The sequence below is a fragment of the Cajanus cajan genome, chromosome 5 (genome assembly GCF_000230855.2).
Source record: "Cajanus cajan strain Asha chromosome 5, NIPB_CcT2T_4, whole genome shotgun sequence".
Taxonomy (NCBI): Eukaryota; Viridiplantae; Streptophyta; class Magnoliopsida; order Fabales; family Fabaceae; genus Cajanus; species Cajanus cajan.
In genome coordinates this window covers 31246333-31263957 of record NC_138521.1, presented here as the reverse complement: position 1 = coordinate 31263957, position 17625 = coordinate 31246333, and the positions used below count along the sequence as shown (strand labels likewise).

The window sequence follows — 17625 nt, the reverse complement described above, 5'->3', positions numbered from 1 at the left end:
TACAGCTGCCCCCCCTTTACTTAGTCAAACGGCTTTTTGGTGTACCGGTTGCGAAGTAAAGGAGTTGACCCAATTGTCCGGGGAGTAGGCCATCCTTCTGACTTGTAGTGTCTTCCGATGGAAAATTGTTGAGTAGCCTCTCCAGGTTGAGTATTAGTCGTCGCCTCTCCAGGCTCGTGCATACCTCGGTGCTTCTGACAACCTCGGTAGCTGAGTACCGCCTCTCCAGGCTTAGCTTCGCTCGTCCTTCGAGCCGGAAGCTGCATACCTCCGTGTTCATGACGACGGGGTAGCGTGAGTACCCGCCTCTCCAGGCTTAGCTTCGCTCGTCCTTCGAGCCGGAAGCTGCATACCTCCGTGTTTGTGACGACAGGGTAGCGTGAGTACCGCCTCTCCAGGCTTAGCTTCGCTCGTCCTTCGAGCCGGAAGCTGCATACCTCCGTGTTTGTGACGACGGGGTAGCGTGAGTATCTCCTCTCCAGGGATTTGTGATGATTTTGTCTCCACAGTCCACGATGCTGCTTCGACGGTTGTTTTTGATTTTGGTGCCGCTGAGGGCTGGATAACGCAGGGATCCGTCTAGGGGATGTGCAGTTACTCATAGGTTCTTGTGTCCCAACTTTCCATTGCGTAGTTGGTGCCCACTAGGAAATTCTGATTCCGTGGGGATGCAGACACAAAGATGCTCTTCCTGAGGTGAGCGATGCCTTATGATTGGCTGACGTCCTTTCGACGTTGGTGGAGTATCCCGGTTATCCTTATTCGGGTGACTCTTTTTGATTTTCTGGTTTTGTTGCCTCTGTGTAGGCTGTTATCCGCTGGGGGATTCTGTCGTTAATTTTGATTAGCCTCTTTTGTTAGGCGGATCATCTTGACGTTCAATGATTGGCTACCGAATTCCTCTTGGGGAACGGGTATTGATCTTTTTGGGTTTTCCTTTTTTGGAGGAGTGCCTCTGAGTAGGCGAATGATCTTGATGTTCGGTGTTCGGCTGAGTGCCGGATTCCGCTTGGGGAGTGGTTATTGATCTTTTTGATTTTTCTCTTTTTGAAGGAGTGCCTCTGAGTAGGCGAATGGGGATTGAGGATCTTATGTATCCCAGAGTATTATTTAGAAAGCCTCTGCAGGCTTAGCTTCACTCTTCGCTTGAGTTGGAAAGCTATCTTCCACTGAGGAAGTCAGAGTCCTTTGACTCGGATATTCTGTTTGGATGATCATGCTTCCATTGGGGAATTTTGCTGATCTTGCTTTGATAGCTCTTACTGGGGATTTGATCCACGAGAGTGAGCTGAGAAGTCTCTGGGGAGTATTATTTCGACAAGCCTCTCCAGGCTCAGTTATTCTGTACAATTTGTTGAGTATTATTTCGGCAAGCCTCTCCAGGCTCAGTTATTCTGTACAATTTGTTGATTTTCTGTTCAGCCCAAGAATGCAAGCTGAGATGTCTCTTGGGGAGTATTATTTCGGCAAGCCTCTCCAGGCTCAGTTATTCTGTATGATGCGGGAGTATTATTTCGGCAAGCCTCTCCAGGCTCAATTATTCTGTATATTTGTTGGATTTTCTGAATTTTGCCTTTTTTTCGTTGATTTCGGCTTTTTCTGTTGGAGGGATCTCAAACACACTCACAGATGAAGTATGCAGAGGAATGAAGATGTTGTGATGAATGAGAATGGGCCAATACGGGCCGTATTGAATTCAATACGCCCGTATTGGTGTGGACGTTATGGCCAATGTTGCCATATTCATTTCGGTACGCCCGTATTGAGTTGAAAATTTGTTCATAACCCTGATTTTAGTATGGGTGTACTGAACATGGTACGGGCGCATTGTTTTTTCTAAAGTTTATATTTTTTTTTATTTTTTTTTTATATATTTTTTTTTTGTTTGTTTTTTCAATAAACAGAGAATAAGTGATCTTCCAGTACACCTATCATCTGTATGCATGTATGCGGTATGATGCACCTAATTATATTTGATTCATTTTTCAAAAGAATTAACCGATGCGTTTCTCTGTTTGAATTTTGCCATTCCTCCAGACAGGCTGTGCGATGCCGATTTCTGTAACCGAGGAATGATGCGTGTTATATCGAGATTGGTGTCATCAACCCAGTGATTCTTCCCTTCCTTTAGAAGACATGTCAACCCTCCTATTGACCACTATATCTCTATGTTTCCACTAGATTATCCTAAAATCGTTTGGGACAAGAGAGAAAAGAAAGGAAAGATATTTTTGTTCTGAAGTTTGTGTTTTAGAGGGGATTTATTTTTCAAAAATGGTTTTTGTAAGAATGGTTGGCCAAGGTAGGCTTATGTGTTTAGGCTTGTTTGATTAAACACTTATGAAGTTAAGAAAATCTTGTTATTGACGTTGTGATTTTGACAACTTAGATAGCTTCCCTTGAACCTTTTTTGAATTCGGCTCATGGTACCATCATGGATTTCTTTTGTTTTTTGATTGTCCTTATTTTTGCCTAAAACACCCTTTTGTGGCGTTTTAGCAGACTTTCGTTTTTGTTCATTTTTGCAACCCTAACTTTTGCCTAGGTCACCCTTTCGTGGGATTCCTAGCGGGTCTTTTGCTCTTATTTTTGCGCAGCCCCCTTTTTGGGTTTCCTGCCGAGCTTCTTTTATTTTAAAGGATTTCTTTTTATCCATGATGGCACTTGTCGAGGCCAAGGGAAGGTGCTCCAAGTTGTCACGCACACTTCCACATAAAAATGATGCGGGTTTATTATTATTAAGATGATTTTAACCTCATTCATGTTTATTCAAACAGGGTTAAAAATAATGCGGTTTAGAAATTTATTGTAGGCAAGAAGAGAAGCAGTAAGAAATAATAAAGAATGATTTTATTATAATCATAATGGAAACATGTGCCCTATCGAGGCTCGGGGGTCGGGCTATCCCCGAGGAGTAATCTCTAATAGTCATCAGGTCTATACATCCCTATCGGAAGGAGAAAAGCACTTGATGACGACGACCGGCCTTGACGCTTGTGAACCGGCCTTCCTAAAGATCTGGCTTAAAGAACGTCGAGAAGGATCTTGGTTCCTCTTCGTCCTTTGATCTTTATTAGGGTTGTATCCTAACCCTTGTTTCCCCGGATTATCCTTGATAATGGGTAGCTCGGGAATTCCTTGGGAATCCTTGCCAAGTCCTTGTCCTGGCAAGTATCCGTTCTTGGTGAGCATGGAGGCTACCTTCTTCATTTCTCGGGGAAACGTTTCAACATTGGAAATTTCCAATGCTTGGAAGGTGGTTTCTAGAGCTTCCTCCGCTGCATCCACGTAAGGTATGGTGGATGGCTTGCTGATGAGTATGTCATCTTCAGCTTGTACAGTCACCAGCTTGTCACCCACTATGAATTTGACTTTCTGGTGAAGCGTAGAGGGAATAGCTTTCGCATCATGAATCCAAGGTCGGCCGAGGAGACAGCTGTATGCGGGAGTAATGTCCATCACTTGAAATTCGACGTTGAAGATGGTGGGTCCAATTTGGATTGGAAGATTGATCTCTCCCACCACTTCTCTTTTAGAACCGTCGAAAGCTCGAACGATCATGTTGCTCGGGCGCATTTGGACTCCCTTGATTGCCATTTGATCGAACGTTCTTTTTGGCATCACATTCAAGGAAGATCCATTATCCACCAAGACTTTAGCGATGTGGTATTCCTTGCACTTTACAGAGATGTGCAAGGGCTTGTTGTAGTTCGGTCCCTCAGCGGGGATTTCTTCATCGATGAAAGAGAGGTGATCACTAGCCGTGATGTGACTAACAATCCCCTCAAACTTGTCTTGGGAGATAGTGTGCGACACGTATGCCTCGTTCAAGACTTTCAACAGAGCTTGCCGATGCGGTTCGGAGCATAGGATCAACGACAACAGAGTAATCTTTGATGGCGTCTTATGAAGTTGATCCATGATGGAGTACTCGCTCTGTCGGATATACTTTAGCAGCTCGTTTGTCTCCTCCTCGGATTCTTTATTTTCCTCGATTTTTTTTCTTTTTCTTTTTCTTTTCCTTTATTCTTGGGAGCTTTATCATGAAGATCTTCGGGAGTGTAGATCCTGCCACTCCTAGTCATGCCCCCAAGTCCAGCGATGTTAGAGATATCGCTGTCGGCAGAAGAATGGATGTCGTATATCCATGGCACAGCCTTATTTGATTCGTAGGGAAAAGGCCTTGGAGTAGTGATCCTTAATGGTGTCGGACCTTCCCCTTTATTCGTCTTGATTACCAACAACGGAGTTGATGTGCGCTCGCTTGGTGCGGTTGTTGGCTTGCTTTTAATAACAAACGGCGTGCGATCCATTCTACGCATCGATTAATTCTTTCTTTTTATTAATGTTTATTAATGATTTATTGGGAGGGATGTATGAAATGCAAACCTAGATCCCTCCATGATCTTTGATAAGAATGCATGACATGAGATGATGACGTTGAATATGCATGCATTGTGTTTATTCAACTAAGCATTATCATGTTTTCGGGATGCTCCTAAGATGATGCATGATATTGCTTGGTTTTGGATAAATATCATTTTTCTTTATTTTTCTTTGGGTATTTTGTTTTTTGTATTTTTCGGGTGAAAAGGGAAACTACCTATATGAATGTGATGAAGGTAGACGTTAACACCATGTAATGGAAGATTCTTATTCCTATTTATTTTTATTTTAAAAGGGAATGTTGTATGTTTAAAGAATGCAATGTATGCTCAAACAATGTCACATAAACAATGCACAAACAATTCACTCATCCACGAACAGTCACGAGCGAATCACGAGGTAGGGGTATCCTGCAGAAAAGTGCATATTCAAGGAGGTTCTAACTGTTCTCACTGGTCTGAGGCCCCCAAGGTGCCCCATTATAGGGACCCAATTCCTCTCGTCGTAAGTCGATGGAAAGTTCCAACGCACTGTCGGACTTGAGTTCATGGTTATCACCTTGAGTGATGTTTTCCGACAACGGTCTACGGGCACCTATAGACCCATTCGACAACCGGCCGTACTAACATCCACTCCCTATGGCTTTCCACTCATGCCCCGGGTATAGAGGGAACTGTTGTGTGCAAAGGTTCGTGTGCAGTTTGTATTTCAAACAATTGCGAGAATTTAAACATACAACAATTTATTAAAGCCAAATAGATAAAACGTGTTATCATACAAGTGAGGGTTAATGAAGTAATTTTAAACTTTTATTTTAAAAATAATCCATCACTAAATGGGACTGACTCTCGAGGCTTCCCCAGTGGAGTCGCCATCTGTCGCCACCCGCCGAAACGGACCTTGGCATTCGCGACGATGGTCGGACTCGTTTTTATGGTTCGAAAAGTGGTGGATTGTTAGAACGACTTATTCCCAAAACTGAGACCTCGTCGAACTAACAATTTTATTAAATGAGTCACTAATCCATGTTAATCTCAAGCGAGACCCTCCATGGATTAGTGGTTTTCGCAAACGAAGGGTTCTTGGAGTCGCCACCAATGTTTTACTCAAAACATTGGAAAAAGGGATAAGGCAATTGATTTTCGCAAATCAACCTTGGCCATTACAACCAGAGTTGGGTAAGGGAGTCGGTTACGTGCGGGGAAGGTGTTAGCACCCCACAACGCCCCTTTCGGGTTCCCTATGACGGATTACTTCATAAATAACAGTGTAAAATTACTAAATTACCCCTATTTATTAGAAACGATTATAAGCGGAGTATTTACATGATGAATAATTTAAACATGCGATGCAACAATCAAAAAACAGTAAAAGGAAGGATTTTGAAGAAGAAACCTTTGAAGCGTGCTTTTATATATTCAAATAATAGGAGACTTTTTGGCACTCCTTCCCACTACACGCTTGCTCGCTCCTTCCCTAAAAATTAATCTTTACTATGGAAATCAAAAAGATTTCCCTTCGACTAGTTCGAATTCTCAAGCTAAATGCTCAGAACTCAAGAACTTCGTCGGATCGGCTCTCGGAGAGAATTCTAGGGCAGAACACTGCTCAAAAACCCCAGAATACTCAAGAAGAGAGTCCAAGAAGTGTGGAAAAGTGTGTAATGACGTCCAAATGACGTCCTATATATAGGAGTGAGGCGCAGTATGGCCTCTGACATCAATACGGCCCGTACTGAAGAATTGAACTACAGTACAGCCGTATTGAATTTAGTACGGCCGTACTGAAGTTTCAAAAACTTCAGTACGGCCGTATTGGTTTTAGTACGGCCGTACTGAAGTTCAAAAACTTCAGTATGGCCGTATTGGTTTCAGTACGGCCGTATTGTAGTTCAAATTGTTCAGTACGGCCGTATTGAACTTCTAGGAGGCCGTATTGAGCTTCAATCCTCCCACATCTTTATTTTAAGCTACTCTAAGACTTCTAAACCTACGAATGATCATCCTAGGGTCTTCCAGGAGTCCTTCCGGCTGACTTTCCTTCGGTCTTTGAGAGTCTTCGAGTCTTATTTCCGACCCGGACAATTTTAGGGGTCTACACTTTGTTATCATCAAAACTCTCAGAACTTGATTCACCATCCATAAATCTCAACACCATGGTCGTGGTTCATGGCCATGGCCGTGGAGAAAAAATTGTAGTGGCAGCGACTTGTAGCCATGGTCGTGGTTCGTGGCCATGGCCATGAAGTGAAAATGCGTAGTGTAAGAGACCTACAACCATGGTCGTGGTTCATGACGATAGCCGTGGGAAGGAAACTGAGCTGGCAGAAATCCAGCGCTAAAGTGCTAATTTGAGCTCTGCAGAGGTGAGAGTAGATGACCGAATTTGGTCTTGAGGTCTTCATAAAAGTTGTCGCCTTGAATGTTAGCTTTTCAATGGCTCTAGAATCACCCAAAAAGGAGGTCTAGAACCCACGTTATGACCTTTTTAGTGAGAAAAGGTCAAGTTGTCAGCATTTAGGAAAATGGTTTCCGTTTTTACAATTTTTAACATGGTAGATGAGGGAATTAGAAACTGAATTATTCATGAAAGTTTTAGAAAATGTTATTGTCTTTCATATGAGATAAGGATGAGAGTGATTGGAGTAGTAGAACTCCCTATGGGTTGTTTTATGTGAAGGTTGTCAGTGTAGAAATATGTGATTTTGATAAATTGTATGTGATACATGTTGTATGATGGGTGAAATTGGTGAACATGAATAGAAGGATTGTGTCTATTGCATGTTGTGTATTATAGGATGATGATAATAGGCTTTGGAATGCTATCTTTGTGTACTTGAAATGATAATAAGCATTGGAATGCTATCTTTGTGTACTTGAAATGGTGGAAGCATTGGTATGCTTTATATTATTGATATGCTATGTTTGAATTAATTATGGAGCATTGACATGCTATTATTGTATGAATTGTTAAGCATTGGTATGTTGTTATTGGTTGACATGTTAAGCATTGGTATGTTGTACATGATTGATGTTGTTGATCTCTATATGCATTGACTGGATGTAATGTATATAGTAGATGTATGATGAGGTGTGGATGCTAAAAATCCAGTGTGGCATTATAGCATGATGGCTAACTTAGGATTTGAGGAGAAAAAGTTATTTTGAAAATTGAAGATCCCACATAGGGTATCTTGGAATGGTGCTCAGGTAGGCCACTATTTGGAAAACCCTCCTTGAATAGTTGTGTCTCTTGGAGTAGGTTTTGAGGTGTGTTAAGTCTCCTCTAAATCCTTAGTTAGTGGTTGAGTAAGGTAGGAGGTCGAGGGCTACAACCCTTAACCAAGTACCTAGAAAGGTTGTGTGGTTCCTTGCGGATAATCAGTGGGTGAATTCCATATGTGACTTGGTAATGCATGCCAAGGTTGTGGTAAGCCTATACCCAGTTGTACTACTCTTGACGGTGGAATCAGACTTTCCTAGTGTAAGTGATGAAACCCGAGAAACCAGATGAGGGATTGGTATCCCATTTTGCTGTGATCGAGCCGACGCTTCAGGTGTGAAAATGATTGGGTTGGTTCGGTAGGGTGGAAATCACTTAGATTGCTCATGTTGTTAGGAGATCTTCGAGTTGAAATGCGTGACGACACATATGTGTTGATATTGTGCTGATATGAGTTGTATGTGTTGATGTGTTGTGAAGGTGTTGTTGAGATGTGTGTTATTTATGTGTAGTGTGTTGTATGTTGAACAAGTTGATGATGATAATAGCGTTGCTATATTACCTGTGTTGTAAGTTGCTTTTAAATATGTGTTGTTGAGAGGTGTGTAATACATGTATTGTTTGTTGTTGTGTTGAATATGGTAACTATTATGATGAGTTGTATAGTAGTTTGTGTTGAGATGTTGATACTATGTTGATCAGTGTTGATGTGTTGAATTAAGTTGAAATGATGTTAAGATGTGTAGTATATGTGTTGTTTGTTATTTGTGTTAAATGTGAAGATGATTATATAGTTGTTGTGTTGCATATTTAATTATTATGAGTTATTTATTTTCTCTAGCTTACCCTTGCACGTTTCCATGTGGTTTGGACTACGATGATCATACGATTTATGGGAGCAGGGTAGGGATAGGTTGGGAGATAACTGCTAGAGGCCTTAGGAGGTCCCTGGAGTGGATGTTCCTTCTGTAAGCTACCTTATAGTAGCAAATTTTTCTATTTATAGTTGGATATTTTTAGTTTCTTGCTTACCAACTTGTGTTGTAAATATTCTTATTATACCATTTTAGTATGTATTCCAGTACAGTGTTTTATTGTTCCGCAGTGTGACGACCATGGCGGGTCATTACAAGAGAGATCATAGTTTTTGTATTGAGAGGGTTCTTTTCCCAACTAAGATACATTTTCATCTCATTCTACTATCATAGAAACCCTAACTCAAATTCATCTTTATATATATATATATATATATATATATATATATATATATATATATATATATATTCTTTTTTTGTAGAAATCATGATATCAATTTCATCTTTCATCTTTCACCCTTCCCTTTTCTTGACGCGTGTTATAAAAAAACTATCACTTAAAAGTTGAAATTTCAAGCGTTTTTGTGTTGAAGAACAAGTTTAACTAAATAAAGCAAAATAGAACAAAGAGAACAAAGAGAAAAATAGAACAAGTCAATGATACTTTCATTTACATACTATAGTACAATATTATATATGAGTAATGAACAATAGTATAGTATTAGCAGAGGAAAAAAATGGAGAAAATAGGAGCATAGAAGAAAAAAAAAAGATGAAAAACTCATTTGGAAATCCTTGAAGCACTTGAAAAGTCACTTCAAACAATCCTCCAAAATCTGATGGGTTTGGATGAGATTGTTTTATGAATTTGGTATTTATAGATACTACTAAAAAGTCCTTCAAAATCCCTCTAATACAACAATCCTTAAAAATTCTTATATTTTTAAATACCAATGGATTATTTTTAAGTTGTAATAAGTCTCAAATGAATACCAATATATTTTAATAGACTGTTCAAAAAATCTTGAAAATCCAGATTAATTCTTATATTTTTAAAATACCAATGGATTATTTTTTAGTTGTAATAAGTCTCAAATGAATACAATAGATTTTAATTGACCCTTCAAAAAATCTTGAAAATCCAAATTGAATACCACTAGATTATTTTTAAGTGACATAAAATGTTGATTAAATACTAATGAATTTTTTTTCTAAAAAAAAGTCTTTGTAAAATCCTATGAAATCCTAAGTCAAATTATAATTTTCATTTTCACGATATCAAATTTGTAGAAAATTGTTTTTTTTTTTTAATTTCCCCTCGTGTTATTAATCGGACTGATTTTAGTCACACAAATAGATCATGGATTGTTAAATACACATTTAGCTATAATAACTTTTCAGAACAATAAAGTTGCTTACACTACAAATTCATACTATAATTACATAACCTTTCTAAATGTGACAATCATTCAGAATACTCAGATCATGATAATCTTCAATATACTTTTTAGAATTTCAGGCCCCAATCATGTAGGGAAATCAGAATGATGGAATATTTTTATTGAGATTCAAGTTGACCAAAATAATACTATATACCCTAAATAAATATCCGCTAAGGTAGAGCAGTACAAATTAATGACTTAGAATAGATTCATGTAGCTAAAGTGGGTTCAAGATTGTTACTTTTTGAATTTTAGTGCATCAAAGCGGGCAGCAAGTTCATCATAATCTGGCAATTTAGGATGTACACGAATGCGGTTATCTTGTTTAGCCAGAGATGAGGGTACCGGTGGTGGAAGCCGATTAGGGGGCACAGTAGCAGGAGGTTCTTCTGCTTCAATTTCTTCATCACAGTCTGATTCATCAAATTTTATATCAGAATATGCAGAAGTCGGATGGTAGCTGTGCCTCCTATAATCATTTCCACCATATTGGTTAGGCAATGTATCCTCATTATTCATTTGGTCAGATCTTGGATGATAGCTGTGCCTCCTATAGTCATTTCCGCCATATTGATTAGGCAATGTATCCTCATTGTTCATTAGATCAGACCTTGGTAAGCCATGTGACATGTTCATTTTCTCCTCAGTTGACATAGGATTGTGTGTACATTTTGGAGGATTGTGTGATTGGAAGGTCACAGAGTTGACTCCCGAGTTATACAACTTATTATTGTAAATATATGGTTGAGGAGCTTCATTGTTGTCCTTCATAGCCATATAAGCAGCAACTTCAGCAGCAGCGATTGCTTTCTTGGCTGCTTCAGCTGCTGCTTCAGCAGCAGCCTTAGAATCTTCATAATGCATTCCACCACCTGATAATCTGATGGATCACCAGAAAATCCTGTTAGAGAATAAGATGATAATATAATGCACATATATAGGTTAAAATCACAAAAATTCCATCACCTAGTTGCTGGCTTATTTGATTCAATTGACACATTTGTAGAGGGTTTTACTGGTAGGGTGCTCGCGCTGACAAAAGCACGTGGCCCTTCCTGACAAAGAGAGAGGGCCAAATTATTTATGAAAATTTGAGACAAAGCATAAGAAAGCAAGGGAGTCCAATACAGAAACGTACTATTAGCTCTTCTGGAGGCTTGAGAAGTTCTTGCTCAGATTCTGTGGTATCCCAATCAATTTGATGTTCCTTAGCTATTTCCTTCAACACTTTCAATTTTACTTCACCAGGAGGTGTTCGTACTGAGAGTTTTTCAATCAACTAAAATTCATTGCCATTCACAAGTCACAACATTAGTATTAATACTTTTGAGGATTATATAGACAAGCAAACATCGAAATCCAAAAGGCAACTTCTTTATAAGCAAATGCAAGCAAAAATGCAGTTAGCAAATGGCTCACTTGGCGATTTACACCACAGCTAGGTCTAAGATCAACAGCCGCAGATACAAAATCTTTCCCATATTTCTTCTCAAAGATATTCTTGAGTGCCACAAGTTCTGGAATTTCAGAGCACCTAGGGGCTGCAAATATCAAGCTAGCGATTCCCTCTTTCAAATCTGCAGGACATTCCCTGAAACAAGTAGATTAGCATTAGAATTTCAAGTCTGTTACTTCTATAATATAATAAAGTAACTGGTTCCCATTCTTCACCTTTGCTTTGCAATGATTGACAGTCTGGCCACAACTAATTCACAGAAGAGTTCAATGAACTCATTTGCAGCCAAAACATTTTGCTCTCTCATGACATGCTCAACCTACAAAGTACAAAGCAACAGAGATCTTTAGGTAAAAATCACAAAATAGTTTTCTAAAAAAAATTGCACTCAATAAATCACCATGCTACCACTCTCATGATAATGAATCTCTACTTTCAAATGCCATACCTCATCGAGAAGTGTGCACTTCCCGTAGCCATTAACCACAGTCACAAAGGAAAACAACCATATAAACCATCATAAATCAATCCCAATTATAGTATATTGTTGAACTTATCCAAGTGAATCTTTACAATGGATACAATTTCACACTAAATTCTCTTTCTTTATAACATGAAAAGTCATCATTTAAGAATATTTTTTGGTAAATATTTAAAATTACACATGGTCTCATCCTGATGCCATTAGATAAAACATCATTAGTAATTTACTATTAGTTAGTACTTAGTAGCTTTATGTAGTTAGAAAATGATGTCACGTGTATTCTTGTAAATGTGATAGATATTTAGGAGATATAAAATATCTCTAAATATCTATTAGATATTTGTTTCCCAAATTTTGTATTATTGTTATTTCCTTTTTCAAGCATAGTCATCTACTTTATAAAAGGGAGATTAGGGAATGTACAGAATACAATTAATATACAGTTTCGTTTTTTGTTCAACTTGTATAAAACGGATACTATATAAGGGAGCCCATCTTGTGATTTGCAATAGAATTGGGGCTTCTGAGCATTAGGAGGTGCTGAATCTCAAAGTTCAGGAATGTTTTTTATTTGCAATTTGTAACTAGAGTATACTCATAATTTTTCTTAATAGGGTACCAGGTTTCTATCAACTAGTATTAAAGGTCCAGAATTGAAGGATTCAAGAGCTGTTCAGGGTTCAGTGAGAATGAATAAGCAGCATATTCTTGACATTATTGGAGAAATAAGGGAGGACATAGAAGGTTTCAGGAGAGAACTCCATGAGCAATATCAGTCTTGAAGGATTCAAGAGCTGTTCAGTGTTCAGCGAGTACGAAGAAGAGCATATTCTTGACATTATAGGAGAAATAAGGGGGGAGGAGAATATAGCAAGTTTCACGAGAGAACTCAAGGAGGAGCATCTAAGAACTCCAGTCTTTTAAGGTGATGTGTATGGATTGCAGATTCAACTTAAGCAGCAGTTTGACATGAAAGGAACTATGAGGGGGAAGCTGCAGGTGGCTGTAGAATAAACAGTTCTGACCTGAGTAAGATCCAGATCTGCCAGTTTAGATTCCAAGATAAAGGTTCATGGATGCAAGAAAATAGAACAGAAAATGAAGGTTGGCAATCAAACAAACAACAGATTGGATGTCAGACACATACAGAGAAATATGAAACTTCCCAAAAAGAGGAAGAAGAAAAGTGCGCGAAAGAAATATCGAAATTAAAGACAACAAGGATGGTGGAAATCAATAGGAAGCACCGAGTTAACATTTGGAACCAAGAATGGAGTGGTCAAGTGGATTGAGAGAAAATTTTGTACCTAGCTCATTCCCAAAGGTGTTCCCCGCTTGCACTATTTTATTTTTACCATCACTAATTAATATGGAATCTCCAAAACAACACCGAGATAGAGAAAGCAGTGGATCCTTCTAAGTTTGAGAAAGATCTTTATTTTGCATGGTGGAGGACCAAACACATGCGTCCAGGTAATAAATAGGAAGTGATGAATGAGAGGAAACCGTCACCATGGACAATGCAATGATGAACATAGATGGAAGGAACATGCAAACAATTGGGTTTCAAGCAAGTCAACCCACCACCACCCCTAGAATCACAAGAGTCAGTTTCTCTCATGGAAGTACATGGGTCATATAAACTAATACTGAATTTTGGACCTCAAACATGCCAACCAAGCTTCCACCACTAGAGTTGGCTCATTGTAAAGTGGTTGATGTGGGAAGGAGAACAAAGAAAAGACTGAACAGGAATTACACCCCAGATGAGTAAAAGAGAAGAATTGGAATTTTAGAGAAGAAAACTAATTCTCTCAAGCGTTGAATGGAACCATCTGAATTGAATTGAACCACTTTCTATGACCTACTGGGCTAGACTCAAGATAATTCGTGGAGGACTTTGACAATCATCAGCACCAACCACTTGCTATAGTGAAATCAACAATGAAGCGATGGAACCTCAGTAGAATAGTAATAGCAGCATTGATTCTCTGTTTTTGATGATTAAAAATACTGCATTCCCAGAAGGTTAAAACTGCTTTGGGAATGCAGTGGTGGGGTCGAGCTGCCTCAATTTTTACCATTGTTATGTTGTCACTGAAGAAGATGCTATTGAAGAAACTATAGAGATAAGGCAGCAACCTAATAGTATCAAAACGATCATTTACCAACTTGCTACACATGCAAGCCTTACGGAATAATGTTATTTTATTCACCAAGAAGACAAGTTATTGAAATAAGTTAAAAAGAACTTATGAAGGGTCCTAAACCCCTTATATAAGCTAAACCGAACAACTACTTAACTGTTTATATGATATGATAAATCCAAACAAGCTTTGTACATGCTCTTCTCTAAGTTTTTAACATGCAAAGCATGATGTTATGTAAATAGGATGAACTATCTATTTAAATATCATCCTTTTTGGTCAAGTAAAATGAAATTTAAGCAAAAATCAGCAGCACACACACACTAATCAAATACACAAAAGATACTCAATCAAAAGCTATCACTATACCCAAACGGCAACAGCTCTCTCCTCAAATTCCAACCATAGAATTACTTCCACTTAAAACCATCTCACGAAGGTTCACCTCTGAATTATACAACTCACGTCACAGCCATCTAATCCCTCTCTACACATACAAAGCGTAAAAAAAACAGAACACAGCACACCATTTTGAGAACCCTGACGAAAACTATTACGAATAAAATATTGACCATAAAACAAATCTCTCAAGACAATCATCAGATCTATACAGTTATAAAATATTTATCATAAACTATAGAAGTTCGGTTTCCATCATTATTCAACCTCAAAACTAGTTTATAACGTGATGATCGCCCTCATTGATATGCATTATATTGACTATATTAATAGTTAATATAAAATCTCTAAACACCTCCACCTATGTCGAGATAAGATGTGATCTCATAGGCCTAAAAATAACTATTTTAGAATTTAGGATTTGTCTAACTCAGTCTAAAAGAAAACAGTTTAAAAGGTAGCTGAGGATTCCCCTCAGCTTATATCCTAACCTCTCGACACTATTATGTCAAATCACATTACTAAAACTAGTGAATGTGGGATCTCACATTCTTCGTAGATTAACAAGAATGATATAAAATACCATAAACGAGAACCCACATTTTTGTATAGTTAATATAAAATCCAATAAATAATCTCATTTTCATTAAAAAGCTTCTATTTTTTTTTTGTTACTCTGATACGAGCGGTGCCATCTTGACCAGACTGAAGAAGAAGAGCAATGTCACGTCTCATCTGCCTCACCACCACCTCCCTCTTGTTCTTCAGCAGCTTGATCCTCGCCACCGCCATCTTCGCCGCCGTTTTGCTGCGCCGCAAATAACAAACCCACATCGGTTTAGTCATTTTATTGTCGTTTTGCACAGAGAGAAAAAAAAGAAGAGAGTAGGTGCAGTACCATTTGGAGGAGTTGAAGCCGAGTCGGAGGACGGAGAGCGTGAGCTTGAAGAGCCTCTTGGTGCGTTCCGAGGCTGTGCTTGCGACCGTCATGGCGGAGTGGCGAGTGAAGGAGAACAACAATGGCTTGGGGTTTAAGGGGAAAATGAGGAGAGTAACGGTCTACTGGTAATGAAATAAAATAAAATAAAAAATAATAAGAATAAGAATGAAAAAGGATTACTTTTGTCGTTTATTTAGGAGTAATGGAGCGTGTGCCTTTTCCGGAAAATATAGCCGTTATGGAAGCTTTTACTGGAATCCTATGTGACGAGGTAGTTCCTGTACTGTGGGATCTGACGACTAAGAAAACGCCAGATGGGTGACCATGGGATTCGTGAGACTTACCCGCGACGTGTGTATTTATACTTTCTAGTTTCGACCGTAAAAAAAATAATATAAAAATTACATTTTTTTATTTAATAAAAGTATTTCTATAATATTATTTATTTAGTTCATATTTGTTTAGTTTAGTTACGGTTTTAGTTATATAGTTTCACAAGTTTTATCTCTTAGGCTTATAGATAAAATCGTTTCATTATAATTTTTATATATTAATTTTTTTTTTAGTTTTTATTGTCTACTTTGATGCGGAATAAAAAAACATAAAATTATAGAAACTAAAAAAAAAAAAGTATGTTTGAATGTATTTTTTCCTTTCAAGTATAACAATTATACAATTTTAATACCGGTTAAGATTTGAATCATGTTATTGATTGAGTAATTTAATTTTAATACTTTTGTAATTTGTTATTTCCGTTATGTCTGGTTTATGTTAACAATGTGATCTCTCTATTTGTGTGAACTTTGAGTTCATTTATTATGTTGAGGTATTTCAATTTTATATTATTCATGTGTTATGATATGTAGGATAAAGGACGTCATATTTGGTGGTATTAGAGTTTGGTTAATTCAATTGAACGTGTGTTTTGTATGTCTTAGTGTCGCATTCTTTGATTGTGTATTTGTTATATTTGATGTGATAGTGTCGTAACTGAAAAATTTTGATCTTACGATCAATGGTTTAGACTTCTAATTAAAAATCTCATCAATTAAGGAATGCTCGGAAACCAGACTAATCTTTAATTAATGGTTTTGAAAAATGATTCGTGGAATCGCCACCAATGTTCTATTTAAAACATTGAAAGAAAAAAAAAATTTGAAAATCCAATAATGGCCTTGATAACCAAAATTGGGTTCGGGGTGGATCACGTGTAGGGAAGATTTAAACACCCTAACAACACCCTAAATCGATACCCTATGACGAAGTTAACGTAATAAGAATTAATAATTTAAATATTAGATCCCCTTTTATTAATGGTTATTTACATACTTGAAATTTAAATTACACGGTTTATCCTAAGACGTCTACATGATTATTTTTATTTAGAACAATATTTATTAAAGTAAAGGAAGTAAGGGACGGGGAAGAATATTGACTAAAATACCTCTTAGTTGAGCTTTATTGAATCTTCAAATATGAAGATCTTTAGGCGCTTTTTGGCTGCCTTACACACTACAATGTGCCTCCAACTCTCAAGAAATATAAGAGAGAGAGAGAGAGAGAGAGAGAGCTTAGAACTTTCTGGAACTTTCTAAGGTCAATTTTTCGGTCCTGGGTGTAGTGCCCGAGTTTACTATTTATAGACATCAGAACTGACCAGAACGACTCGTTCTAATTTCGGAAACGGCCCGTTCTAGGCCAAATTTTTAAGGCCAAAATTTGAATATGGAACAGCCTGTTCTATATTTGAATTTTTCTTATAACAAACTGTGTCGAAACACCCCATTTTGAATTGGGAACAACCCGTTTTGACATAGTATTTCTAAGCCCTTTTTAGGAGTTTGGAACTCCCCGTTTAGATTGGGAACGACCCGTTCCGAGCTACTAAATTATCCTTATTGGGTTTTGGGCCTTTTAATATCATGTCGTATCGCTTTTGTGCTTCCAAGAGCTCATTTTCTTCATAATAGAAGTCCATTTCTTTGTTTGCGAGTCTGGACGAAATTAGGTGTCTATAGATACCCCTCTTTACTTATTCTTTGGGATAGTTAGGTGTTTCTTTTTCAAAAGCAAGTAAAGACGTAGGCATTTCGTCTGAGTCTTCTCTCTATCTCTTCGTGTTGGTACTTCCACGTCGATGTCTTCGAATAGGTGGGTTTACCTGTATCCTTGCCTTTTTAGAATAGCTGAGTGTTTGTGTTGTGTATTCCGTTGGGTAACAAGGGTGGCAAACTGTACACCTGATCTTCTGTCTTCGGGTAGACGCTTTATACCATTTGCTCAATTTTGTGATAGTGTGCCCCTTATTCTTAGCTCATTGAAGAGGGAATATGT

General features: G+C 38.0%; 1 protein-coding gene across 2 annotated transcripts; it reads right to left on the bottom strand.

Annotated features, from left to right (window-relative positions):
• Positions 1-9954: 9954 nt before the first annotated feature.
• Positions 9955-15422, bottom strand: LOC109790117 (Regulator of Vps4 activity in the MVB pathway protein). Of its 2 annotated transcripts, XM_020349220.3 has the most exons (7): positions 15250-15422; positions 15027-15159; positions 11537-11640; positions 11285-11456; positions 11004-11144; positions 10832-10920; positions 9955-10745 (listed from the first exon to the last, which is right to left on the bottom strand). In XM_020349220.3, exons 1-7 carry the CDS (start codon positions 15339-15341, stop codon positions 10103-10105), a joined length of 1374 nt encoding a protein of 457 aa, XP_020204809.1. In that variant the 5' UTR covers positions 15342-15422; the 3' UTR covers positions 9955-10102. The 2 variants fall into 2 exon arrangements, with proteins under 2 accessions (XP_020204809.1, XP_082931332.1); XM_083075206.1 differs by lacking the exons at positions 15027-15159; positions 15250-15422 and adding an exon at positions 11770-14984.
• Between the last annotated feature and the right edge of the window lie 2203 nt (positions 15423-17625).

Excerpts from the sequence above, each read along its gene's own strand:
- LOC109790117 (XM_020349220.3), bottom strand. The coding sequence starts at position 15,341 with ATGACGGTCGCAAGCACAGCCTCGGAACGCACCAAGAGGCTCTTCAAG. Across the intron at positions 11,457-11,536 it reads TCAATCATTGCAAAGCAAAG|GGAATGTCCTGCAGATTTGA; the intron begins GTGAAGAATGGG and ends TACTTGTTTCAG. Across the intron at positions 11,145-11,284 it reads GCTGTGGTGTAAATCGCCAA|TTGATTGAAAAACTCTCAGT; the intron begins GTGAGCCATTTG and ends AATGAATTTTAG.